The 27,012-nt window shown below is 41.6% G+C and overlaps 2 protein-coding genes across 4 annotated transcripts; one reads left to right on the top strand and one right to left on the bottom strand.

Moving 5' to 3' along the window:
* The first annotated feature begins 327 nt into the window (after nucleotides 1-327).
* pllp (plasmolipin) lies at nucleotides 328-9,048 on the top strand. Its single transcript, XM_086208236.1, has 4 exons — nucleotides 328-1,289; nucleotides 6,255-6,428; nucleotides 7,066-7,182; nucleotides 8,020-9,048. Exons 1-4 carry the CDS (start codon nucleotides 1,125-1,127, stop codon nucleotides 8,125-8,127), a joined length of 564 nt encoding a protein of 187 aa, XP_086064362.1. The 5' UTR covers nucleotides 328-1,124; the 3' UTR covers nucleotides 8,128-9,048.
* A 15-nt stretch (nucleotides 9,049-9,063) lies between these two features.
* arl2bp (ADP-ribosylation factor-like 2 binding protein) lies at nucleotides 9,064-16,718 on the bottom strand. 3 transcript variants are annotated; one of them, XR_015116935.1, is made up of 8 exons: nucleotides 16,570-16,718; nucleotides 16,213-16,276; nucleotides 14,958-15,019; nucleotides 13,680-13,786; nucleotides 12,446-12,531; nucleotides 11,924-12,020; nucleotides 10,852-10,950; nucleotides 9,064-9,796 (listed from the first exon to the last, which is right to left on the bottom strand). XR_015116935.1 is itself a non-coding variant. In XM_086208238.1 (8 exons), exons 1-7 carry the CDS (start codon nucleotides 16,586-16,588, stop codon nucleotides 9,968-9,970), a joined length of 513 nt encoding a protein of 170 aa, XP_086064364.1. In that variant the 5' UTR covers nucleotides 16,589-16,718; the 3' UTR covers nucleotides 9,064-9,796; nucleotide 9,967. The 3 variants fall into 3 exon arrangements, 2 of the variants coding, with proteins under 2 accessions (XP_086064364.1, XP_086064363.1); XM_086208238.1 differs by lacking the exon at nucleotides 10,852-10,950 and adding an exon at nucleotides 9,967-10,045; XM_086208237.1 differs by lacking the exon at nucleotides 10,852-10,950 and having other exon boundaries at nucleotides 16,570-16,716.
* Nucleotides 16,719-27,012: the final 10,294 nt, after the last annotated feature.

Raw genomic sequence — 27,012 nt, 5'->3', positions numbered from 1 at the left:
GCCGTGGTTACCAACTGGCAGTTGATCCAGTGCAATGATATCAAAGATGATCCGGCAATTCGGAACTTCTTAATTAGGTGTCCATATATCACTTTTAACAGACACCTGCCAGCCAATCAGAATTGAGTATTCATCCAGACGATGGTATAATACAGGGGTGGGCAATCGTGCCATGGAGGTGATTCCACAACAATCATGTGCCATGGAGGTGATTCCACTGATTAACACACCTTCAGCCACAGAAGAGTGTTAATCAGTGGAATCACCTGTTAAAGTGTTTGGTTGGAAGGAAAACCTGCATACACACGGCCCTCCATGGCACATGATTGCCCACCCCTGGTATAATATAAAATAAACAATAGAATAATGAGGTGCATGGACATGGAAACAACACTACTGTGGAGAAGACAGGGGTGGCTGGGACATATAGACACACTGAGAGGGAGCTCCTGACTAATACTGTGAAGGCCCCCTCCTGCTCATGAGGACTAAAATAAAAACAATTAAAATGAACCAAAAGATAAAGAACACACACACACACACACACACACACACACACTCACGTGCACACACACACACACACACACCCACACGAATATAAAGAGAGCATCACTGAGTCAGTGTGTTATTGACTTTTTTCTCCTACTTCCTCCTCCCAGTTTGCAAATATAGCAATGAGTTACTCAAGTGAGAGGCCATATGGGAGGTACCAGAGGAGACGGAGCAAACCACACCGAACAATGATAGCAAAGCACTCAGGGTGTGTTTGTTGTGTGTGTGCGTTTGTGTGTAAGAGAGGGAAAGAGAGCAAGAGCAGCGAGAGACACTGCGCTGCCATTAGACACCTGTCAGCGCAGGTGGGAAGTACCTGTTGGATATCTGACTTCTCTGGAGGCACCTCTTTTTCTCTCTGGGCTGTTTTCATAATCTATTAAGTCATTTTACATGTTTACCAAGTGAACTTTAATTTGAAGGTTTCACCTCCGTCAGTGTTAACAGAGATCCGACCTGAGCAGAGAAAAGTATCAGAGGAAGACTCGTTCCATCGCAGACGTTTCTTCTCAGACTGCAGCTCATTCTTGAGGGACTTGTTGATGGTTCAGCTTTAGATAAGCAACGTCACCATGGCAGACTTCCCATCAAAGGTTGCTACGGAGACCAGCTCCCCCAAGTCCCAGAGCTCTCAGCAGGGGGGCAACAGCCTCCGAGGACTGGCAGCCAACGTCACTACCATGATGGACATGACCTTCATCAAAAGTGTCCCTGCTGTCCTCATGATAGCTGAAGTAGTGAGTTGAAGTCCCTCTCTACACTCCTCTACTATCCAGCTTTTTTCACATTGCTAAACCAGTGCTCTATTGGGATGTTGACTGGCACCATATGGTGCATTCCCTGTCCAGTGGTACTCTATAGCAGGCAACACAACAATACCATCGTATGTTTCCCATTACTTTCCCAAACCTGTAGGTTCTTCTTTAGATCTACAATGTCACACATGAACTGATACACATCATGTAAACCAGGGTATCCATGGCAGTTGAATGGTGGATACAGGATCAAGTGACAGAAAACAGGGAAATGAAGGAACATGTTGTGTATGTGCAACAGCAGAGCTCATTGGTGGGCTCGCCCATGCCATGTTCATTGATTTTGGCCAACAATGAAGGTTCAAAATTGCCATGTTGGTTCTGATGTCTTATGGATAGATTTGTTGTTTTCAACTTAACTTTTAAATTAATGTAATCGTTTTAACTTCTTTATAAAACAACTTTTACTTGTAGATAACAGCAACCCGTGTAATGAAAACAAAACAAAACACACCTTTCTACAAGGACTGATGTGAAGCTAGAGTGTAACTGAGGAACTGTTTGCTAAATATTCAATCATCACATCAGCTTTATTCAAGCAGATGACCAAAAGGATGTGACAAACTCTAGATAAAGTTTGTCAGTGTGTCTGCTCTGTATAAGTCCTGCTGAGCAGGAATTTCAGTGTGTGTCAACAGTGTGTGTTTGTGCAGCAGAAATGCCAATAAAAACACTGCTTAAAACTGTTTTTCAGTTAGGTGCGTGTACATAAAGTCATGTGACTTAACAAGTTAGAGCTGACTTGATGACCAAAAATAAAACTGACAAGGTCCTGCACCTGAACACTTTGCACGGAGAAAGTTGTTTGTGAGAGGCAGCAGGGCAGGTCTGTGGGGTTCATGCTCGAATGAGGTTACAGCACGAGGAAGCAGGGAGGACCTGTGACTGCTGGGAGGCCTGTGTAGAGGACACATGACATGCTGGAGGACGATCTTTGTCCCCTAGAGGCAGCGTGTTCAAACACCTAAGACCATCAAATTACTACACTCAACATGTGACAAGTTAATGTGTAGTCTGTTCATGGTTGACTGTTGAACACTTCTTGCCTGTCCATGTTTACAGGAGTCAGTCATTAGTAGCTCCTGGTGGAGGAGTTGTAGTAGTCAGGTGGTTGGATGCAGTCGGCTTTATTTCTGTTTCTGGAATGATGAACCCTGCTCGAGTGTATAAGGTGTGATGGGCGCTCACCTACTGAGCACCCGCACCAAGAAGTTATGGTAAACTTTATTTAACATGTTTCAACAATGAATTAGTGTGTGTGTGTGTGTGTGTGTGTGTGTGTGTGTGTGTGTGTGTGTGTGTATGTGTATGCGATGAAAGACTATGTTCCTAAGCCCCGTCTTCCTCGGACCTTGTGTTCCTCAGTTAGACACATGCGCTCCTGCAGGGTCCTTTCAGGTTCCTTTCAGGTTCCTTGTTGCTGAGGTCTTGTGTTCCTGAGATTGATATGGCACATCATGGAACCATGACCAAAGTTCTGCTTTTCCAAGGCCTCTGTGTTCCCCATTAAATAACATATTGCTGTCCTAGGTTCCTATGTTTTCAGGTCCATTGCTCCCCAGTTCTACATGTAGGATCTCCTGAGTCAGACTATGATCCATGTGGTCTGAGGAGCAAAAACTTAATCCCTGTCTTAAATCTTCTGTAACACCAAGATTTAGACACCTTTATAAGCGTTGCTATTATAGTGCCTTTATAGTGTTGAATAAATGTCCAATAAAAAGGATAATGTGTAACTGACAGTCATGTCATTTCACTACTATCTGAGAAGACGGGAGAACCTCACTTTACTTCACACCCTCACAAAGAAAGGAGTGGCATTCTAGAGAGAAATTGTTGGCTGCCATAACCCAGTCAGGTGCAGCTCTCTGGTGCTGCTGCTGCCACCTGAGTATCAAAGGGGTATTACAAGACATAAAGGACCTTGGCCGGGCTAAAATGATCACAAAGGATCCAGTTAAATGCATCCAACCTGAATGTGGTAACAGTGGAGCGAATACCCGAAGCTCTTCTGATTGACCTCTATAGAGACCACCGCTCAGTCCATTGGCTCCACATCAGGGAGGCAGACCAGTCAGAGAATCTTAACTGAAACCAGCGGAAGTTTTCATGGTATCATCATTGTCATGGACCAGAATTGTTATTTGAAACTTCTTCTTTTTTTCTGAACAAAGAAGATCTTTTTTGGCTCTTCACCTGAGTCATTCTTCTGATGCTAGTGTGTACTTCATAAAACAGATGGTCTCTTGTTTCAAACATTCAGCTCCTGCTGCAATATTAATAGATAATACACACCTGGCATTCTGCATTATAAAAGACATCTGACGTGAGAGCTCATGACATCACATCTTGATGAAGATAATAAATGCTTTGTACAGCATCCTGCATCTGCAGTTTTGAACTCTGATTTGTCATCAGGTTCTTTATCCTAACACATACCAGTGGTTGGGGTTTTATTCACATTCCCGCGTGCGCTTGTCATCACCATGGCAGTGTTGGTACCTTGGCATAGTCTGAACCCAGTCTGACTAAAACATCCTTGACTCAAACTGTGGGTCATTTCTTACAATTTTATGAGATAAAATTTACAAGCCGCTGCTGTAATTCAGAACCGAGGTCTTTAAGAGGACATGTTAAGGTCAACATCAGAGGGCCCACTGTTTGTGTGGATCAGATGTGTTAAAAGTGAAACGTGACCTCTGCATACATAATAGCCTGTCCTTCCATGTCCTTTCTCATGGGACAGCAGCAGAGCGACACGGAGGCAATGAGAGGAGCCTTTGTTTCCGTCTGGTTGCCGTATGTTTATAAGAGCATGGAGAGGGAATTTTGACCCTAGAAAAGATTCAAATGTTAAAAACATCCTGAAAGCCACATTTACGGAAAAAGGTTGTTTTGGTTAAGACTGTTGATAAAAAGATTTATAAATTGACAATGAAAAGTTCATGAACTTCATTCGTCCTCAAGCGGTCTGTATCATGAGGCAAAAGCAGGTGAAAATCGACACAAGACAAAGTTTATGAAACACCAATCAATTCTCGTGGAATATCATGTGACCATTTCGGGAAGACCCCAGTCCGTTCCCCCCAGGCTCCCTGGATTCATAGCAGCAGCTGACTACGAAAGTCTTGTACTTATTAAGATTCACAGGTGGAAGTTTAAGCTCATTTGGATGTCATTTTCACCAGGTTAAACGCTTTATTATGAATTGATAATTATATTTTTATACTCTTCTTCACTTGCATATGAATGACATATGGGACTACTGGACATTGCCTTTGTTGCAGCTGAAAAAAATGGCACACCTTAAGAAAGCATCAGTGTAACCTGTTTACGTAACTGAATACACGATGAATAATGACGAGGCAGAGATATTCACATTCACGTCGGCAGTAATGGGGTTGACGCCTGTTGTGGAATTTTGTGAATTCATCAGACCCAAGAAACAGGCTGGAGACTCAGAGATGGTTTACATCGGACACTTTACTGGCTATCCAGTACAGACGTACGAGGTCTGCTGTGCAGCCCCCACATAACATCTGAGTTCCACCCCTCATATACAGTCATACTAGTGATGTCGGACACTACCAGTAACAACGAGCTGGATCATCCAGCACGATGTGACCTACATGCAGTCTAAACATCTGGATAACGCTGGCGTCAGCTTTACTATCAGTAAGTATTGTAACAATGAATTTGTGATTATAAAAAAACTTGTGGTTCACTCCCAGCCTCAGGTCAAGGCCCTGGGGTCAGATCAGCTCTTATTCTTACAGACGAATTTCAAGGATAAGACCAAGAAAGTTTAAAAAAAAAAAAAAAAAAAAAAAAAAAAGGACACCAGATGAAATTCCTTATGACCACCAAAAGCAGAAAGCCCTATGCTGCTGTGGTCACTCTCCGTGGCGTCTTCTCCTTTGTCCACGGAGGACTGCAAAGAAATAGAAATAGACAGGAGCTCATTCATATTTTTCTCGCTCTTAAGTGGCATCAGAGTGTCGGATATTGTTTTTGTGGGTGCCGTTCGAGACTTTTAGGGTTGCCAGTGGTGACAACAGAAAAGCAGAGTTGTTTCCAGCGTGAGGAGGAGAGGCCTGGTGTCTGCTGTAGGCAGCGAGGCGGGAATTAGTTGGAAGTGATAGATGTTAAATGAGGTTTGGCCCAAAAGTGATTCCCTTCTGCTTTAGCACAGCCTGTTAAAACTGTGTAAAACCAATATTTAATTTCAGTCTAGTTTCCAAATATGGCCTAGAATAAGGATTTGGTACACCTAACATATATCATACATAATCCTATAAACCCAGGAAAGGAATGCTACAGTATTGCCTGTAACCACACAAATGTAATTGGCAATTACTAGTTATAAGGACAATGGACACAATTGAAAATCAATATAATGTCTGTGTTTAAAATATATAAACAAACCATAAATCATTTTAGTTATAGTCTCGTTAACAAAGTACACATACACATGAATATTAAGCTGCTGGAGATTTGGCAGTAATCTTTATGGCTGTGTACACTCAAGCAGACAGAAATCCTTTTTTGGCAAAGAATTCCTGTTTTAAATCCAGCCGCCACTGCGTCCTGGTGCAGACCGGCGCGCCTGGCTGGCCGCCACAGGCTGGCCGCCACAGGCTGGCCGCTACAGGCTGCAAGAAGCCTCCATCCCTCAGCAGCTTCTCTGGAGCATTGCTCAGCACCTCCAGCTAAGCCCCTGGAGGGTGGGAGGTCTCGGATGGAGGCCTCTTAGTATGGAGAAGATAATTACAGTCAACATCAGACAAACATCATTTGATCATTGGTTAAGGCTTTAAATATGTTATTACTGTACCACTTGAATTCTCCTCCTCTCACATTGCTGTTTCCTTCCCTTCACGTCTTTAGATTCTGGGGCTGCTCCAGTGGGCTCTGATCGCTAGCGCCCCTTACACAGTGCTTCCAGCATATGGTTGGGTTATGTTTGTGGCCATTACTCTGTGGATCCTCACCACCATCCTCTTCTTCATGATCCTGTTTGGTGCCCATCGAAAACTCACCGCTGTTCCCTGGCCTCTGACGGTATGAAGTGACAGGAGACGAGGGAAGGTTTTGCCCCCTCATGAAACAGCTGGCAGAGTTTGGAATTTAAAAAAGTATAAATCATTGACTGTTATTTGCATGCTACTGTGAAATTGAAGCCCCTTCTGGCTTAAAGCCCCAGAAAAAAGTCCTGTCCAGTTTTCTGTGCAATAAAGAGTAAATGAAAAAACTACAAGTCCAGCAAAATATACACTCAAACCACAGAGAGTACACACAGACTCTCTTTTGAAATAACCAAATGAAATTTAGGAGGAGAAACTCTTCCCTGTATGAAGAAAACTGATTTAGAAAGATACAGTATTTCAGGGCCTTAAAATAGAGCCCCTCCCTCTGTTCAGACTCAGCAAGCCTCAGTGTATGTAAATACAATGGGCCTCATTCATGCATTGGGCTTGCACACAAATTCACTTATTTTAAGCTGTCAGTTCAGTCTTACAGACAAGAAGCTAAGCCTGGTGCTTGTCCCTCACCCCTAACATCTATGGGAACTTGCCAGTGACAAGAGGTACACAATAGGGGTGAAGATACATACGGCCATCAGGCTTTGCTTCCTGTGTGTGAGACGACATTGAGGGTAGAAGAAATCCTAATTCTGCTGCCTCCTGTCTTGTTCTAGATGATGGTGTACAATAGCATGGCTACTCTCCTCTATCTGACTGCATTCCTGGCCAATGCAGCATCCGTACATCCCTTCAAATATGGCTACTTCTATGGACACATGGCAGCTGCTGCTGTAAGACTGTCACACCTGACACCACTCACCATCATGCAGAAAGCTGGGGAACACGCAAGACATGCACTGATAATGCATGTTGGCATGTTCGAAACGTGACCGCAAATGGAACAAGGAAGGCCTGGAGAGTCCTCCATCCACCAGTACATGCACCCGCCCATCCTCTCCAGCCCTGTTCCCTTCCTGCTCTCAGCACAGTTGATTCTATTTTTCTCTAGAACTGTCTATCTCAGTGCACTGACTAGCACATTTATTTAGCAGGTAGCGTCAGGTACACACACCTTAAAGATAAGGAGAAGAGACAGAGAGGGACGAAGGGCTGTACTGACTCACATCGTTGGAGTACTAGTCACATGCTTCATCCACCTTTGTAACACACTCCCTCCCTCCTGTTTCATGTTAAAGGTGGCCAATGTTCAATTACACCAAAGAGTTTCAATAGAGAGATGAATAGGAGAATGTCACACTAGAAATGTGTGGGGCAAAGTCTTATTGTCCCCACTTAAGGCTGAAGTCCATCTGGGTTTGCAGTAGAATGAGGCATGTTTTCACACACACATCATGTGTAGACACACACACACACACACACACACACACACACACACACACACACAGAACTGGCCCTGTCCTCTTATCAGTGATATTTTACTGGGCACACAAGTTCACTGGTATTTATCAAGGATAATGACCCATTAGTGCGTTGTTGAAGCTTTATAATCACTCAGACCTGAAGCCTTTATGGATGTGAATGTGTGTTATTTGTTAATGATGAACTTTATTCAGCTTCCCGATGCACTGTAATTTCCTGTCAACGTCTCTGATTGTCCTCCTGTCTAGTTCTTCGGCGCTGCAGTGACGGTGGCATACGCGGCCAGCGCTTACTTCTCTTACTTGGACTGGAAGGGAGACGGAGGAAATGCTGCCACCAGCACAGTGCCCACCTAGGAGTCAAGCCCTCTAGATCCTGGAAAGGACTCTTCTTTCCCTGGAGCTAACAGAAGTAATTTGGATAATCTAGTACTGATAACCAGTTTTCAACAAAATGTTCCTAAATTATACTTCTGCTGTCTGCGTTCTCCCAACTAAAGCCCACGGTGCACCACATTCCCTCCCGCTCAAAGCCATCGGCCTCTCCCTTCATGAAAGCATGAACATTAAAAGCATATCAGCACTAAATTTTCAAGGTTATGTCACATAGTTACAACACAAAAAGCGCCACTGAAGCTGCGTTTGGTAAATACACTATCAGACTGGAATTAAGCTACAGGCTTCTCTTCCAATCAAAATTATGTGTTATTTAGCAAAGATTTTCAGTTTCAAAAAAATTCCTCAAAATGGTGTACTGGTTTTATTTTTTGTGAAGGATCAGATGAACACGTGCATCTATAAAACGTTTCGAGTATTCCTTGTTTACAGATGGTGGTTGTTGTTACATCAGTCATGCCTGCGAGACTCCTTTACTCCACCTACTGACAAAATCTTTCTTGTGACACTGATGTGAATGTGTTGCTCTCACATTTATACACGCAGACAGCAGTCAGGAGTATGTAAGATGCTACGTATAGCATTTGTACAACTCCACCCTCCCTGCACGTGCAGGAGTCACGTACTCACATTCGTTCGTCATGGGCCGAGCCAAAGCACTGATAATGTGTAGTAAAATAAACATCAGGTTGTCGATGGAAAATTTGATCCTTTAATCAAACTGTGTCTGAAGTTGGTTTTGGATGAACTCCAGTTTCATCGAGTTACTTCACTGATTTAGATTTTGAGCAGAAGAAGCTCTGGTTTTATCATATTTGTTTTTGTACTGAGTTTGATCCTGGTCCTGTGGAGTACTGGGCTTCAGCCATGCACCCATTCAAATAAAGCATTTGCTGATTTGAGGCTTGAGCTCTTTATTTGAAAATACACTAAAAAAAAAAAAATCAGCAGTGTTTTGAGTGGTAGTAACATAAGTCCACTACATAATAAACTATAAATTACACACAAACCAATAAGATGTACATACACATTTAAAACACTTCCACAGGCACAAAACTCCAATTTTCACATGACATCTTTTTTCTGATAATAACATCCCTGAACGCTGGAGCACACTCATCCTTCAGTCATTTCTACTGGGTTCCTGTGCACACCGGTGACACCATCTGAACCAGATCAACAATCTTTGGGTCCTAGTCCCCAACCAGGCAGGATGTCAATTTAATCAAGGTGTCAAAAAAAGCCCAACAGATCCAGAATACAATCCCAAGACATTTCCATCAGGTAGATTTCAGCACTCGTGTCACTCATGTCTCATTGTACCATCTTTTTGACCCTTCAGGGCTTCTTGCGTACCACAAATGCACCCTTAAAGACACAGTAGGCAACCTTGTCTGGAGTCAGCCTTGGTTTGAGGAGGCAGGATGAACTGATAGTGTGAACAATCCAGTACAAATCACTGAACACAAGAAAACAGTGCCTACACCCATGAACCCTCACATGACCATATGGAAAAAGAGACAAGTCAAATTCACTGTGATTGAGTAGAGCTGGTGTGTTTCGAGCCTGCAGGAAAGAGAGGTTCAACTATCAGTCCCTGGCTCAGGTCCAGACCTCGGCCCTCCTTGTCCTACAACACAGAGTTTACATCAGTATTAAAGCATGACTTGAAAAAGGTTTGTGTGGCTATCCATGTTAGAACGTTCTACTGGCTTGCATTCGTGAAGAAAGCCTAACCCAAACCCTAATCCTAACCAAGTGATGCCTTAACCCTAACCTTAAACCAACCTCAATTCATACCTTAACTAACTTTACCCAGGAACTCAGACATGATGTTGTGCTGTATTAGGACCAGTCTCTGGTCCCCATGGGTTACAATCTATAATAGGTAAAACACACACACACACACACACACACACACACACACACACACACACACACACACACACACACACACACACACACACACACACACACACACACACACGCGCACACACGTAACATCTGACACATTTCTGTTGATGTGACCAAATAGGGGATTAGCACGTCTCATTCACACCGATGGCACAGAGCCCCATCCTCCATCTTGAAATGAATGTGTGTGTGTGTGTGTGTGTGTGTGTGTGTGTGTGTGTGTGTGTGTGTGTTTCTCCCAACAATCCTCTCAATTTGTGCTACTGTCCATACAGTTACTGTGAAATAAAATCTGCAACAAGCCCCTTCCTTCCGGAGCCTTTGGGCTTCCCCATTTCCCAGACCCCGGGTGCTCCTGGAGGAGACTACAGACCTGAAGCTGCCACCCGTAGCTCCACCTGTTCACATCTTCATCTGTCCATCATTCTCTTCCCTTTCTCTCTCTCTTTATCTCTGTCCCTCTCTTTCCTTCTGTGTATCTCTTCCTCCATTATCTGTCTTTGTCTCTGTCCTGCTCTCTTTCCCCCCAGCTAGTCAAAGCAGAAGGCCGTCCCCATTGAGCCTGGATTTGCTCGACATTCCTGCCAGTTAAAGGGAGGGTTTTCATCGCCGCTGTTGCAGGATGTGCTTGTTCATAGAGAATTGCTGGTTGTAGATTCATTGAAGGAGTGTGGTACTGGACCAGAGGGGTGTTCTACGAGGCAAGTTCAACATGGCCAGGCTTTTTATCAATAAGCAAACCCTAAGCTCACAATCAGAGATAATTGGTACCTCGTTGGTGGATATGGTCTTTCTTTGACAATTCAGGCTCTCTGCTTCAGGCTCTGAGCGTGTCCCCATAAAAAGGGGCGTTTAACGCGTCATTTGACTCTGGAAGTGGAGAGATTGCATGCCGCTTACTTTAGTCAAGAAGAACAAGTGACTATAATGGAGGGTTATGAACAATATCAAACAATTATGACAGAAATAGGCAACACAGTTGCTGCAAATAAGACGAGAAAGGAATGCTGGCAGAAAATTGCAGATCGTGTAAATTCGTAAGTTTATTCATATTTTTAGATATATTTATTTTACCACTTAATGCACCCGCTGTGCCTCCCACATCCAGAGCTCTTAAACTTTAAACTTGATGCACCAGGCTTAAACATTATACTCAAGAAGTACATTTAGGTCTGACTCTGTCACATAATAAAGGATAAGTGGAAACCTTTAGTTTTTTGCCAAATCAAAGTGATATTAATTTTATAGAGTGACTATTATCTGTGATAGATACCAATAGACTATCAACTTTCTTTGTTTTTCCAAGTATTGTTTTCATTAGTGGTTACATGGGTTAGGATTAGGGTAACGCTATTCCCTCAGCTGAGAATCTGTAGCGTTCGTAGGGAATGACGTCAGGAATACTCTCTGAATACTCTCTCCCTCCGAAGAGGACCTTACACAATGATTGCACCGAGGTCCACTGGATTATTCAAAAATGGTGATGCCATTTTCAAGAGGTGGTGAGTGGAAGGGCAGCGCTTTTTATAGCTGATTTAAGAAGAAACTCGCAGCACAGCCTGCTCTGGACCAGGTTAAGTTTGCTGCATCAGTTACCATGGTGATGTAGCCTGGTTACTAGAGAGCCACCTTCGTGACATTGAAAACCCTGACTTAAGTCTCAACATACCTCACTAGCCACGAATCTGGCTTTGCAGTCCACCCCTCTGCTCTAATTGTGAAGACTCATGAGAGTCCATATTTTTACAGGAAACTCTCAAATAGTTAGAATTCAATAACAATCAACTGGATCTTTGCTGAGGACTTTTAGGACAGGAACATGTCAGGCTTGGACATAACTCACCTCTCTGTACTGCAGAAACATCTCCTTGAAGGCCATGAAGTCAGTGAATGTCAACAACATGCTCAAGATATCTCCAGGCACTTCCTCCTTGTGCTGCCTGCAGGTATAGGAGACATGCGAGGAATCAAACATTACAACATGTGTGCCACCTAGTGGCCTGAGGTGAAGCACATTTTAAGCAACAGATGCATCAGAGCAAATAGTTCATAGGATCCATCCATCCATCCATCCATTTTCTATTCTGCTTTTCCGTTAAGAGTTGCGTTAAGAGCCTATCCCAGCTGACATTGGGGGAGAGGCGGGCCTCACCCTGGACGGGTTGCCGGTCCATCAGGAGCAATTAGGGGTTCAGTATCTTGCTCAAGGATACTTCGACATGGTCACCAGGGGAAGTGAGGATCGAACCGGCGACCCTTCAGTTGCTAGACGGCCACTCTACCTCTAAGCCTTGCCACCCTTGTTTATAGGATCTGTTCAACTAAGGTAGCAGAGCTGTTGTGACAGCAGAGTTTCAAATCTTACACCAGGAGCTGCATGAAGGCGCTCATGTGGAAGCCAGGGATCCTCCTCACCAGCTGCTGCTCCAGATGTTTCTCAAGCAGGTCAACCTTCAAGACAAAGAGGGAAAACGACACTTAACTGTACAATAGATACAAAACTGTCATAGAAGACATCGCGAAAAAATTTTCAAGAATATTTATTGACTTCAATTTTTCTTTATCCTTGTCAAAACTTCACCAGCATTAATTTAACTGCAATTAATAACAAGCTAAATGGTTTTCATTAACATAAATATGAACTAAAGTAAATCCACATCAATCAAAAGAGATTCTGCCATATATATGACATACACATCTCATTTGTGTACTGTATTTGCAAAGCTAACTTTCATGATATTCTTACATTTTTTTGGCTTTATTCATTGTTCAAAAACCTTTCCAGGCAGGGAAATTGTCAATTTCATGTTCAATGACTTTTCCAGGTTTTTCATGACCGTATGAATGGTGGAGCATGATCCTTTCCTTGTTTGTCTTGATGTCTGGCTGCTTGAGTGTTGTTATATCTTATTATCCAGACAATGTCAAACGTAGCATTTGGATGACCCCAGAAAATGCCTAGCTTAAAGTCAGACCTCTGACAGGGTCTAGGGTCCGGAAAGACTCTGGATATCTTTGATGCTGTATGTACGCGTGTCTTGATCAAAATATTCTGATATCTAAGATGAAAGGACGACAGAATCCCAGAGATTAGTCAATCATTGGGTTTGGACAATCTGCTCAATTTTCAGACCATCCAATCCTGTTTAATGGAGACCACCAATTTACAATCCAATCGAGGGGAGGAGTTACATCATTGAGGGGCAGCAAGCATGGCAGACAGAGAAGTTGACATAGTGGCAAAGACAAATGCGCTGATGCAAAAAGGAAAGATACGATGCAAATAAAATAGCTACAATGGAAGAAAACCCAGTCTATAATTGGTCCAGGTTATCATGGTACCAGGGACCATTATTACTGGCGGACAGGAAAAGTTGATTGCACAAAACAGTTATTACTGTTGCTGTGTGACTGTACTTATCCATGTGATATATTCATATTGAATTGTTTAAAATTTAATGTCAGGTTTGATATGAAGCTCATGATTCTTACAGTCACATAGCAGCATTAATGCTGCAGACTCAGAGGCCACTAAACGTCATCAAGCTGAAAGATTTAACAGGCACTGCAATAGTTGATGGGAGACGTCAACAACTCACATATTCATTAAAAATGGCTGTGTAGCTGAGCTTGTTTTCTTCAGAATCTTCAAATTCCAGGTAGTGCTTGTCCATGAAGCTCTGCTGAAGCTGCCCAAACTCATCCTCTACAACAAAAAGTCATGGACACACACAAAACATTGCTCAACTGAAGAAGTTATCTGTGCAATATTGATCATTTCTGTGACTTTTTTAAAGAAGTGTGATGATGCTTTTTTGTGTTTTTTGACTAATAAATGTGCGACAATGTCAGATACTCATTTAAAACAATGCCAAAGAATCCAATGATGAGGTCAGTGTATACTGAGGTAAGTCCTGCAGGTTATTTTGATTGGCTTTGCATGCCGGCTTTGTGACCAGCTTTTTTAAAACTATTCCATTCGTGAGGTCAATAAGGGCTTAACTCCCATTTATGGGCATGCTCCCCGCATGCACACAGCCTCAGCTCAGCTTTGAAAGTATTACTACTGCAAACTGCAAACTTTCTGGTGTCACACTATGCAATGGCTCCCAGAAAATGTTTTTTAAGGTCAGAGGGGAAGTTCACTTTGTTTAGCATCCCTCAGGAGGAGGGCAAAAGAGGACAGAGTTGCTTCTTCCAAGTCAGTAAAAGAAAAATATCTCTGTCCTATCCGAGCTGGGTTTATTTATTTTCATTGATCAAAGAGGTTGTGAGTAACATTCTGTATTAACTGAACTCCTGCACAGGCAAAATGAAGAGGAAGTGGTGCTTAGCAGGCTTGTCAGCTATTCATAAGTCCTTGGAAAGTTTACCAATCAACGCAGAGAGGGTGTGGGTGGGGGGCATACAGGGAGGGGCCCAAGGGGGAGTGGTAAATTACACAGACCATTTTCATAGGATGCAGAAAATATCAGGAGCAGAAACTGTGAGAGGCTCAGCGCCCTAAAGAGCTGCAAAGCTTTTTCTGCAGTCAGTGGTGTCTAGCTGCTCTATAGAAGTCCAAAATCAATTACAAATAGCCAAAAAATTATCATTATAGTTCCCCTTTAACTAAGAGTATGTTGAATAAATACATCTTCATTTTTCCAAATGTTGATTTTTTTTTTTAATCTTTTATTTGAGAACACAAAAGGTTTGCAGAAGAATCAGACAGATAGGGGAAAAGAGTACCTTGTTGCTTTGATGCTGATTCTGTTCACCGACATCATGATTCACACTCAATTGTTTTGTTTTGGTTTGGGTTTTTTTTTAGAAAAGGCTGACAAATCTCCTTACAACATAGCTGAGAAGAACAGTAGGTGCACTGTTAAACTTACCCATGATGATGTCCTCTATACAGCCAATAACAGAATCAAAAGCGGTGTCAGCAGTTGAGGAACTGGAGGAAGAGAATCAATAGACACTTAAGTGTAAATTTAGAAGAAAAACTACTTTTCAGTTCTGTCAGTTATTAAATTGACATACCAACATTTTGGGAAATACACTTATCGTCCATCTTCCCCAAAGTCTCATAAGGAGATGGGTAACATTTTCTCATCAGACACCAGCTAACTGATAGTTAGCTTAGCATAATGAATAATAGTGTGTGGGCAAGTTAACATACCTCTTTACTGCCCACTCAGTTTCCAAACCCTTTAGCCCTTTCTGTGTATTCTGGTCCTAACAGGTAAGGTGCAGGGTCTGGGTCTCCAGAGGTAATCCTCCATATCCTCTCTTACAAAGTCGGCCATGACTCATATGAGCAGTCAGTCATGTAATCACCAATAAATAGTTCTGTTGGCCTAAGTTACGACGGAACGACTTTGAGATGCTGCATCAACTCACTGTGCCAGGTCAAGTAATTTGTTCTGGCATTGTATCTGGCTCTATAACCACAGTACTTCAAGATTTTTCATTGTTATGGATCTAATGCATAATCCTAACTCCAGCAATGCTAGCAAGGACCATTTAGGAAAAAAGTATACTTTCAAACCTGCCCATCTTTTACCATTCATTACACTAAGTTCCCTAGCAGTCAGGAGGGCTCTGTGGTTCTCAGAGGAGAGAAGGAGATCCATCTTCCTTTTCTTGTTCATTGTCATGGCTCTTGAGAGAACAGCAAATAAAAGTATTTCCAAAAAATAGCTGCATTTCTTTATTGTCTGCAAACTGTGAATGGGAAGCTCTCCACAGCATGTGAATGTTTGAAATCAAAGGAAACCAAGCTTCTGGTCTGCAGGAAAAATGCTCCATGTCACCTTGTTGTGGTATTTCTTTCTCTCAGACTCTCAAGACATACAGGGGGAACATAAAATTAGCTTGAAAACAAATGTTCATCAACAGCAAGGCCTGTCATGACACCAGACCTTGGATCTTTTTTTAAACATAGATGCAGCTTTTAATTAAGACTGTCGTAGCTACGTTAGAGGCAGGAAAATCTCGATATAGATATATATATATATATATATATATATATATATATATATATATATATATATATATATATATATTTATTTATATCAACAAGGGTTAACTTTGAATTTACTCATGAATATGAGACTTGTTTTACCTTAAGCTCTTGTTTTACCCTACCTGGAAATTGCAAAGATTTCTTCTTCCTCGTCCAGCAGGTCTATGAAGTTCTCTTCACAAACATCTGAAGAAAGGGGAGATATCATGTGTATACCCGCTATCTTCGTCAACAATGTAGTGTTCCTGTACTAAGACAGGGTGTTGTCAGATATCGCTGGTGTTACCCGTTACTGACCTATGGCGCTAGCTGGCTAAGATTGTCACGGACATATTTACAGCCAGCTAACGTTAGCTAGACCCGTGCGAACCGTGTGAAGGTTTGTTTGATTTTTTTTCGTCCTATCTAGAAGTATTAACGTTGCTTTGTTGTTTCCTTAAGTAGTACACATTTCAGTTACATTAAGTTCATATACTTACTTCGTTCTTGAATATCCATATTGCTTATCGTTGACACTAGACGTGTGAATAGCGAACGTAGTATTGTTACCTAGGAAACGGCGCATAGATTTGCGTTTAACGGCTCGTCCGGGAGAAACACTTCGTGTACAAAGGTTCCTAGCTAAGTACATCTCAGTAGGAGAGGGCTATTTCACTTCATCGGCGCTAATATGTATTAAAAGTCTCTGTATGCCATCTGCAAACTGTCCACCTCGAATATTCATTTTTTTTCTTGGCCCTTGAAGGAGACATCTCAATGTGTTGATGATGAGCAATAGAACAAACGAACACTGGAAGACAACGTCAGCTTTCCTGTAGACTTTGGTGTAACGTTGATGGCTGGTTGTTAGCAATGGCAGGTTTTTTTTTATTACGTAAGCGTTCTTTTTTGTCAGTTGTCATGTTGTTACATGATTTATGAGGACATTTACTTCTACTACCAATAATAATAATAATAATAATGAGAGAATGAGCCAAATGTCTTTTATGCTTTTTTTAACACTGTGATCATCAACAAAATTATATGACAATTTAATGGCCAGAGATGCAATGGTTAAAACAACAGTGAAAATGATTCAAAAAGAGGGCAATAACAGGAATCAATAATGTCAAGTGAAAATACGACATGCATGTGTATTTGAATGTGGATGTGTATGATGCAAAAGGGGGGGCAAAGCTACAAATATTGCCTGACAGGGCCTTTACCTCCTGAACTCAGTCATTGTGGCAAACAGTCATTTTGATGAGTCAATAAAGAGAGAAAATGATTTGGGCTAAACACATTGATTTCATCTATTTTTTATTTGTTTATTTCTTGCAGTACAGCATTTTTCACAACATTAATGACCTGCATACAACAAAGAAGAAGAAAACTGATTTACTCTCACTCCTTTTTCTCATCAATAACTTAACACAGGGTTTTTGAATACTTTCTCCTGTCTTTTAAAATCAAACCGGAACAATAAACAAAAAGGCCCATACCAGGTTATAATAAAAATTATTCTGCAGTATTTTCATTATATAACCAAAAGTTGTGTGAAAATAGTACAATCATGGTGGCACAACACGGGTGACAGTTTACCATTACATTATATTATTAATAATACATACCAACTATGGTAAAAAAAATAAAATAAATAAAAAAAAACTTCAGCACCACTAATGTTAAAGAACAGCACATACCAGCAATGGCACCAGAAAGATTATGGACAATACATACCAATTTAATGAGTAACAACAAGCAGACATCAACATTTTAAGACAGAAATTGATTTAACATGTTGCGAAGTCCCTCTTTCTTTATACTGTGATCAGACCGTATGTTTATATAACAGTTTAAATCTGTGGATGTTTTGATATTTCTTGTGTTGGATATCCAGACTGTTCCAAAGTTTCACACCACACGCAGACACACAAAAACTTAAACAGTGGTTCGAACTTTTGGAAATAGAAAATCTCCATGCGTCTCAGATTATGAGTTCTCTCCTGAATTGTTAAAAAATGTTCTCTATTACTTGGCAGTAATTTGTTGAATGTTTTGAGTAAGATTATTGATGTATAATATTGTACAAAATCATGGAATTTCAATAGTTTTGAAAGAATAAACAGATGATGAGTGTTCTAGACATCTCACCTCGTGAATGATCTGCACTGCTCGTTTCTGTAAAGTGAATAATGGAGTAATTGTACATTGGTGACTGTTTCCCCAAACGTCAACACAATATGTGAAGTATGGAAGTACCAAGAGCAGCTAAGTGCATTTTCATCAAGGAACAGTTTCACTTCCTTTATAATAGAAAGGTTTTTCAAAATTTTTGTTTTTATTCATCTGATATGGGCTTTCCAAGATAATTTACTGTCTATTATAACTCCTAAAAATATATTCTCACCTACATTTTCAATAGGGACACCGTCAATCATTATCTGTAGTTCTGAATTGGTTTTAGAATTTTTAAACATCTGTTGTGGTGGAAAATGGTGGATGAGAGGAATCAGAGGACTGAGTCTCAGGTGTCAGATGGGGAATCTCTTTATTCACGGTCATGGCCCTACTAGCAATTCCCAATGTTTCCAGATGTCTCCTGTTTGGTTGGGTTAGTTGACGTGTTTAATATCAGTACAGGTCAAATGAGCTGCCACCCACTTCTGGTCATAGCAACTTAACTCATTCTCCTACATATCATCATTATTTTACTTTAAATATAATTATTATTATCAGTCCACTTCTACATTTTATTTAATTCCTTATTTCCCGTATTTACAAGTTCATGAAAATTATTACGACTAAAGAAGTTGTTGGTGTCATCTGCAAAGAGTATAAGTTTTAGCAATTGAGATGCATCAAATATCCATCCTTGCCTTCCGCTTATTCCTGTTAAGCGTCGTGGGTGTCCAGTTAGCCTAGTCCCCAATTGCATGTCTTTGGATGGTGGGAGGAAGCCGGAGTACCCGGACAGAACCCATGCAGGCACGGGGAGAACATGCAGACTCCACACAGAAAGATCCCGTGCCCGAGCCAGGACTCAGAACCAGAGCCAGAACCTTCTTGCGGGGAGGCGACAGTGCTAACCACCACACCACCATGCAGCTACAGCAAATATGTCATTAATATAAACATTGAACAGTTTTGGTCCCAAAACGAACCCCTGGGGGACACCACAAGAAATGCCAGGATTTTTTTTTTTTTTTTTATGAATACAGTCCCATTTTCACATGTTGTACACTTCCTGTTAAGTAGATTCTTAACCACGCCCCAGCATCCCCCCTAATACCATATAGGTTAAGTTGGTTTAGTTGTATTAAATGATTGATTGTATCAAAAGCTTTTTTTAGATCGGTGAAAATTTCAACAGCAGGTTTTTGTTTTTTTTTTTGGTCCAGTGTGTTAGTGATTTCTTCTGTTGTTTCAGTTAGTGCCATTGTGGTGGTTGTATTTGTTCTAAATCTATATGATCCATGATTAACTATCTGGTGTTTGTAAAGAAACCTTTCTGGTCAGGAATTAAAGAGTTTTTCTGTGATTTTGGAAAACTGTAGTCGTAGGGATATTGGTCTATAATTTGTATAGCTGTGTTTATTCTCATTTTTGTATAATGGAATTACTTTTGCAGTTTTCATTTTATTTGGGAAACGACCAGATTGGAATGGTAAATTACAGCTTTGGGTTAAAGGTTTTGCAATGTCATTTATGACTTTTTTGACAAGTATATCAATATCATGACAGTCAGTGGATAGTTTTCTTTTACATTTTAAAACAATGTTTGTCACCTCCTGCTCATCTGTTGCTCAGAGAAAAATTGAGTACGGGTTCCTGTCAATTGTTTTATTGTATTGGTTAATTCCTTGGTCTGAAATTTCACCAGCCAACTCCTGCCCAATATTTACAAAAAAAATATTAAAACTATTAGCTATATCATCCATGTTGTGATTTACACCATTCTTGTTAATGAAATACCGGTAGTCAGGTTATATTGCCTTTGTAGATCCTTGTTTGATTAAGTTGTTCAGAATTTCCCAAGTTCCTATTGTTTCATTTTTATTTTCATATAATAATTTTATATAATATAGCTTTTTGCTAGTTCTTATTAAGTCTGTTAATTTATTTCTGTAGGCCTTATATCTTTGTTCTGCTTCTTTGGTTTTTCACTTCATAATTTTTTTGTTTCTTAATTTTACTTAAATTGCACTTTTTGTATTTACAGTATTTGGGGATTTTTGCTATTAATGTTCAGTTAAGTTTTCTTGATGACTGACATTGTTAAGTTGTTCGTGAAATTTTGTGTATTTGGACTAATTTCTCTTTCCATTTGTATTTTTTACCTATAGTTTTCACAGTGGTTGAACGACATACAATGTAGCACCAGTATGAAACTCTCTGCTTCAGTCATTTGTACCAAGGGCCAGCTACAGACAAAATGTACAGTATGTCCCTTTGTCCAACGATCACTAAACCAAGCAGAGAAACGTCACACAGTGCCACAATTATGATAACATCTATACTAACATCATGGGAAATCTAACCACCAGTGACCTGTTTGTGTGTGACATCACTGACCTCTAACTTGTGTTTACTCTTTGACTGATGTAAAGAAAATTAAAGATGACATGAAAGTTATCCATAAATGAGAAAGAACTGAAGAAACTATCCAAGCGTTTAACAATAGTCGAATGCTCCAGGATTGTTTGAAAAAGGACCATACACATACTGTCCTGCTGAAGAACGCTGTATGAAGGGGGAAATAAAATTCTTGGCTAACTAAAGGTATAATAAATTCTTGTAAAAAAAAACAAACTCTTATTGTTCAATAAACAAAAGGTGATCGTTAAAATTCTCAAATAATTTCCATAGCAACGTCGTTCAGAAACATCACTCAGAAATTAGTCAAGTAAGTTTTATTTGTATAGCGCCAAATCACAACAAAAGTTATCTCATGACACTTTACAGCTAGAGCAGGTCTGGTACCACACTCCTTCAATGAATTTACACCCAACAATTCTCCATCAGCAAGCACATCCTGCAACAGCAGCAAAGAAAACCTTCCTTTTAACAGGCAGGAACGTCGAGCAGACCCAGGATCAACAGGGACGGCCTTCTGCTTTGACCGGTTGGAGGGAAAGAGAGCAGGAGAGCGGGGCAGAGACAAAGACAGAGATGGAGGAAGACAGATATGCAGAAGGAGAGAGTGGGACAGAGATAAAGAGAGAGAGTAAGGGAAGAGACTGATGGACAGACGGGGACGTGAGCAGGTGGAGCTACGGGTGGCAGCTTGAGCCTCTTCAGGTCTGCAGCCTCCTCCAGCAGCACCCGCGATCTTGGATGCGGAGAGCCCGAAGGCTCTGGAGAAGAAGACTAGTTAGTTACACATATGTGTATGATTTATATATGACACATATAGGAGGAGAGAGAAGACACAGAGGAGGAGAGAGAAGCCCAGTGCACCATGGGAGATCCCCAGGCAGTCTAAGCCTATAGCAGCATATCTAAGGGCCAGCCTAAGCAGCCCAACTATAAGCCTGATCAAAAAGGAAGGTCTTAAGTCTGCTCTTAAAGGTGGAGAGGGTGCCTGCATCCCGGACTAAAGCTGTGAGACGGTTCCACAGGAGAGGAGACTGATAGCTGAAGGCTCTGGCTCCCATTCTACTTTTAAAAACTCAAGGAACCACCAGTAACCCTTCATCCTACCTGATTGTTGAGGACTTTGTATGTTAAAAGAAGAATTTTAAATTCTGTTCCTAATTTGACAGGGAGCCAATGCAGAGAGGCCAGTACAGAAGAGACATGGTCTCTTCTACCAGTTCTAGTCAACATGCAGGCAGCAGCGTTTTGGACCAGTTGGAGAGTTTTTAGGGACTTATTAGTGCAGCCTGATAGGAGGGAATTGCAGCAATCCAGCCTGGAAGTGACAAAGGCATGGACTAGTTTTTCTGCATCAAGTTAAACAACCAGAGGATTTATAATTAACTGAACTAAGATGAACTAAGATCTAATAAGACCAGCACAGAGACCAGTCCCTCATCTGGTACCAATAGGAGGTCATTGGTAACTTTGACTAGTGCTGTTTCTGTGCTATGATGAACCCTGAAACCTGACTGGAAATCCTCTAATAGGCTGTTGCTGTGGAGAAGTCACAGAGCTGTTTAGCAACTGCTTTCTCCAGAATTTTGGAGAGAAAAAGAAGATTTGATATTGGTCTGTAGTTGGCCAAAACTTCTGGATCCAGGGTTGCTTTTTTTTTTAGAAGGGGTTGAACAACTACTACTTTAAAGGACTGTGGGACGTAACCAGATAACAGCGACACATTGATCATATCTAAGAGGGAGGTGCTAACGAGGGGTAGAGAGTCCTTTAGCAGCTTAGTTGGGATGGGGTCTAGGAGACAGGTGGACGGTTTAGAGGATGAAATTATTGTACTAAGCTCATGAAGGCAAATGGGAGAAAAACTATCAAAGTGTATGTCTGGTCCTCCAGCAGCCTCTAAGGCTTCTGGGGTTATAGGTGCCATGTTGTCAGCTGATGGCAGCAGGAGAAGAATTTTCTCTCTAATAAGTAGAACTTTGTCATTGAAGAAGTCCATGAAATCATTGCTAGCCAGGGAAACAGGAATACTTGGCTCAGTAGAGCTGTGGCTCTGTGTCAGTCTGGCTACAGTACTGAAGACAAACCTGGGGTTGTTCTTGTGTTCCTCTATTAGTGCCGAGTTGTAGGCTGCTGTAGTTTTACGAAGGGCTTGCTTATAGCTTTTAAGGCTATCTTGCCGGACTACATGGCACTCCTCCAGTTTGGAGGAAAGGAACTGCCTGCAGAGCTCAGAGACAGGATTCCCCACAGATGTGTGGAAAGCTACAAATTTTTTTTAGCTGCATTGAAGGTTCCCAAGAGCACAGTGGCCCCCATAATTCTTAAATGGAAGAAGTTTGGAACAACCAGGACTCTTCCTTGAGCTGGCTGCCCAACCAAACTGAGCAATCGGGGGAGAAGGGCCTTGTTAAGAGAGGTGACCAAGAACCCGATGGTCACTCTGGCTGAGCTCCAGCGATCCTCTGTGGAGATGGGAGAAACTTCCAGAAGAACCATCACTGCATCACTCCACCAATCTGGGCTTTATGTCAGAGCAGCCAGACGGAAGCCTCTCCTCAGTAAAACACACAGGAAAGCCCGCTTGAAGTTTGCAAAAAAGCACCTAAAGGAATCTCAGACCATGAGAAACAAGATTCTCTGGTCTGACGAAACCAAGCTTGAACTGTTCGGCCTTAATTCTAAGCGTCATGTCTGGAGGAAACCAGGCACGGCTAATCACCTGCCACATACCATCCCAACGGTGAAGCATGGTGGTGGCAGCATCATGCTGTGGGGGTGTTTTTCTGTAGCAGGGACTGGGAGACTGGTCAAGGTTGAGGGAAAGCTGAACGGAGCAAAGTACAGAGATATATTTAATGAGAACCTGATCCAGAGTGCTCAGGACCTCAGACTGGGCTGACGGTTCACCTTCCAACAGGACAATGACCCAAAGCACACAGCCAAGACAACGCAGGAGTGGCTTATACCCCTTTCACACTGAAAAACGCATGTCAACGACCCAAGTCTGAACTCCCGCTGTGAGGGCTGCATGCCTGTGTTTTTCTCTCTCGTATGTCATCACGCTGACAACGTCATCATTACACATAAATGTGTGCCAGAACACTGAGAGATAAACAAACGACAACATGAACGTCGTCGAGTCAAACGTCAGCGTTGTCGTTGCGTGCATTGTAATGTTGGCTCTTTTGCAAAGCATACAAACTCGGCACAGATTGGAGAATGTCCGAGCACTAATGCAGCGAAGGAGGGTGGAGTTTTTGGCTCGTCTGGGAGGGAGCCGAAGAAGCTACAGGCGAAGCCTGACAGGCGGCACAGAGACAAAATCAGGATGTGACAGGAAGGTCGTGTGAAACCTGAGACGACGCGGGTTGCCTTTTTCACACTGCAGCCGAGCCGCTAAACACCCGGGTCGCTTGGTGAGTCGGTCGACGTGGGTCGAAATGCCGAGTCGACCCTTTCAGAGTGCCCAAAAATCTGCGTTGACCCGTGTTTTTGGTGCAGTGTGAAAGGGGCTTTAGGGACACCTCTGTGAATGTCCTCGAGTGGCCCAGTCAGAGCCCTGACTTGAACCCAATCGAACATCTCTGAGAGACCTGAAAATGGCTGTCTACCGACAGTCTCCATGCAACCTGACAGAGCTTGAGAGGATCTGCAGAGAAGAATGGCAGAAAAGTCCCTAATCCAGGTGTGCAAGTCTAGTCATCTCATACCCAAGAAAACTGGACTCTGTAATCGCTGCCAAACGTGCTTCCACTAAGTACTGAGTAAAGGGTCTGAATACTTTTGAAAATGTGATATTTCAGTTTTCCATTTTTAATAGATTTGCAAAAATTTCTAAAATTCTGGTTTCACTTTATCATTATGGGGTAATGAGTGTAGATTGATGAGGAAAAAAATTAATTTAAATTATTTTAGCATAAAGCTGCAACATAACAAAATGTGAAAAAAGTGAAGGGGTCTGAATACTTTCCGAACCCATTGTAAAGATGAGGTTGAGGGTGTGGTTGTGACAGTGAGTGGGTTCATTTACAGACTGATGGAAACCAACTGAGTCTAGAGGAGATACTGTATAAATGCAGCACCCAGACTGTCCTTATCAACATCCACATGAATATTGAAGTCGCCTACAATTATGACTTTATCTGTTTTGAGAACTTAACTGGATATAAACTAAATAAAAGAGAAAGTTATCAGAATCTATTTCTGTATTGAGCTCTACTGTGTTGCGCTCCTTTTTATTCAGAAGTTTCCAGTTCCATCTGTTTATGGTAGAGAGTTCTCTGTAGAATGTCCATATCAGCGTTGTTCCTTGGGGTGGTCAGTGTGTTAGCTGTGTTGTGCATGTTGGATATGTGGAGTCATGTTTCCCTGGTTCTGTTCGAACTTTGTCAGTGTTCCTCATCACCAATACATTTGCTTCTTCTGGAGTCACGTTCAGTTGGATGAAGATCTTACAGCTTGCTAGCCAGGTGTGTTGGATCATGTGTTGCTTTTTGAGTTGTCTTGCCTTTTTAATCTTGCAAGCACAACAAGTGATGTTTGGGCCTTGTACACACAAACTAAAATATATATTATGCGAAGCAGCCAAAATAGCGTAACGTATGTCTAAACTAGTGCAGTGGCCGTTCGAAACATTACTCTGTCATCGCTGCCTGCATACTTACGGCATACGGCTATCAGAACATTACAAGGCCATCAGAACATCACAAGGCAAACCATCTGACACCTTGTGAGGTGTGATGTTGAATGATGGAGAGAGAGGGGCCATGTAAATGATGATAAAAAGCTGTGAATCATGACAGAAAAATAGTCAGGGTTTTACTTTAAATGCCAAAACAGTCAGCAGACATTACAGGAACCAAACCCTGTCCCAGGAGTCGCTCTTGTGGTGGATCAGTATGCCGTGTGTGCTGCTCATAGCCTCTATATTTATGAAGGATTCGTTGATAAAAATGCTGTTGCTATCGCAGTGAATGCAGTAAACGAGGTTGTTCATCATCAAAGGTAAACAACTAATGTGCCAATAAAATACTTTGATTCCTATTGTTAACACTGCAATATCACAAGGTATGAAATCTACCATAATGTTGCATTCATGTTAAAAGTTAGACGGCTAATATGAAGTGTGCTGAATTGATTTCAGCCTCAAGAGCTCAGTAGACTTCAAAGGCCTTGGCATAGCCTCACACTGACAAATGTTTCCATGACTGTCAACATTTTAAAAACCACACACTCGTGACCTCTTCTGGCTGAAATCAATACAACATGTTACGACGTTTTCCTTTCGCTCAGTTATTCCGAGACACTCAGTCAAAATGAGTCCACTTATCTATACATTTTCTCTACATTTTTCAGAAAATCATCATCCTATGGTTTCATTTTCAATCTCGCCCACCAGCACCAACTGCTGTTTTGGCTTAATGAAAATATTTGTGTAGATGATCAGATATACAGACCTCAATTTATCTTTAATCTTGTTTATTTTGTAAATGACTGGATGTTAAGAGAGATTAACATGGGCTCTCCAGTTAAAGTGTTTCATAAGATTATTGCCGACAAGTAAAATGTTAAATACATGGAGGGTTACTGAGGACAACGTGTAGATTTTGTTGTGATGAAGAGGATGTCATGTACATACCAATGGAATTATGAGCACCTCAAATATCTAAACTACATGGAAAGTTTACATATTTATATATTTTTTTATCTTTTAGTATTTTTTTTAACTTTTTGCCCTTTAATCTTGCTTTTTACTTACAATTACTGTGTATATATTGATGTTTCAGTGATTATCACTGTCTTGTCTTGTTACCATGACTGTCTTGTTATTGTCAAGTTGTTGCATCGTTTTGGCAGCCAGTGGTGAAGTGGTTGTTCCAATATACAATCCTGGTACATTTATCAATATTTGGGGTTCCAAAAATGATCAGAATGAACACTTGAACATGATTGTGCTGCTCTGCAAATTTGTTACATTTAATTGTTTGGACCAGCAGCTGCATGGTGGTGCAGTGGTCAGCGTGGTGGTGCGTGGCCTCACAGCAAGAAGGTTCTGGGTTCGAGTCCCGGCTCGGGCACGGAATCTTTCTGTGTGAGTCTCCATGTTCTCCCTGTTCCTCTGTGGGTTCTCTCTGGTACTCCAGCTTCCTCCCACCGTCCATGAACTGATTGATACTCTAAATTGACTGTAGGTGTGGCTGTGAGTGTGAATGGTTGTCTGTCTCTGTGTGTTGTTGTTTCTGCTGACCTAACTGTTATCAGTCCTGTCCACAAACATAATGGCACAACTGATCTGCTGGTAATTTGATTTAAAATGATAATCAGGCAAACAAAAATCACATGAA

This window comes from Aulostomus chinensis, chromosome 7 (assembly GCF_037954235.1).
Source record: "Aulostomus chinensis isolate RoL2024-O1b breed Wild chromosome 7, RoL_Achi_v1.0, whole genome shotgun sequence".
Classification (NCBI taxonomy): Eukaryota; Metazoa; Chordata; class Actinopteri; order Syngnathiformes; family Aulostomidae; genus Aulostomus; species Aulostomus chinensis.
The sequence above is the reverse complement of the archived record's forward strand: the minus strand, read 5'-3'. Positions and strand labels throughout refer to the sequence as shown.

Bases quoted from the DNA above. Each gene is read 5' to 3' on its own strand.
- pllp (XM_086208236.1), top strand. From the start codon at position 1,125: ATGGCAGACTTCCCATCAAAGGTTGCTACGGAGACCAGCTCCCCCAAG. The intron at 1,290-6,254 runs GTGAGTTGAAGT...TCACGTCTTTAG, and splicing joins TCCTCATGATAGCTGAAGTA to ATTCTGGGGCTGCTCCAGTG. The intron at 7,183-8,019 runs GTAAGACTGTCA...CCTCCTGTCTAG, and splicing joins GACACATGGCAGCTGCTGCT to TTCTTCGGCGCTGCAGTGAC.
- arl2bp (XM_086208237.1), bottom strand. The intron at 15,020-16,212 runs GTAGGGTAAAAC...CTCTTCCTCCAG, and splicing joins GAAATCTTTGCAATTTCCAG to TTCCTCAACTGCTGACACCG. The intron at 13,787-14,957 runs GTAAGTTTAACA...TTTTTGTTGTAG, and splicing joins TATAGAGGACATCATCATGG to AGGATGAGTTTGGGCAGCTT.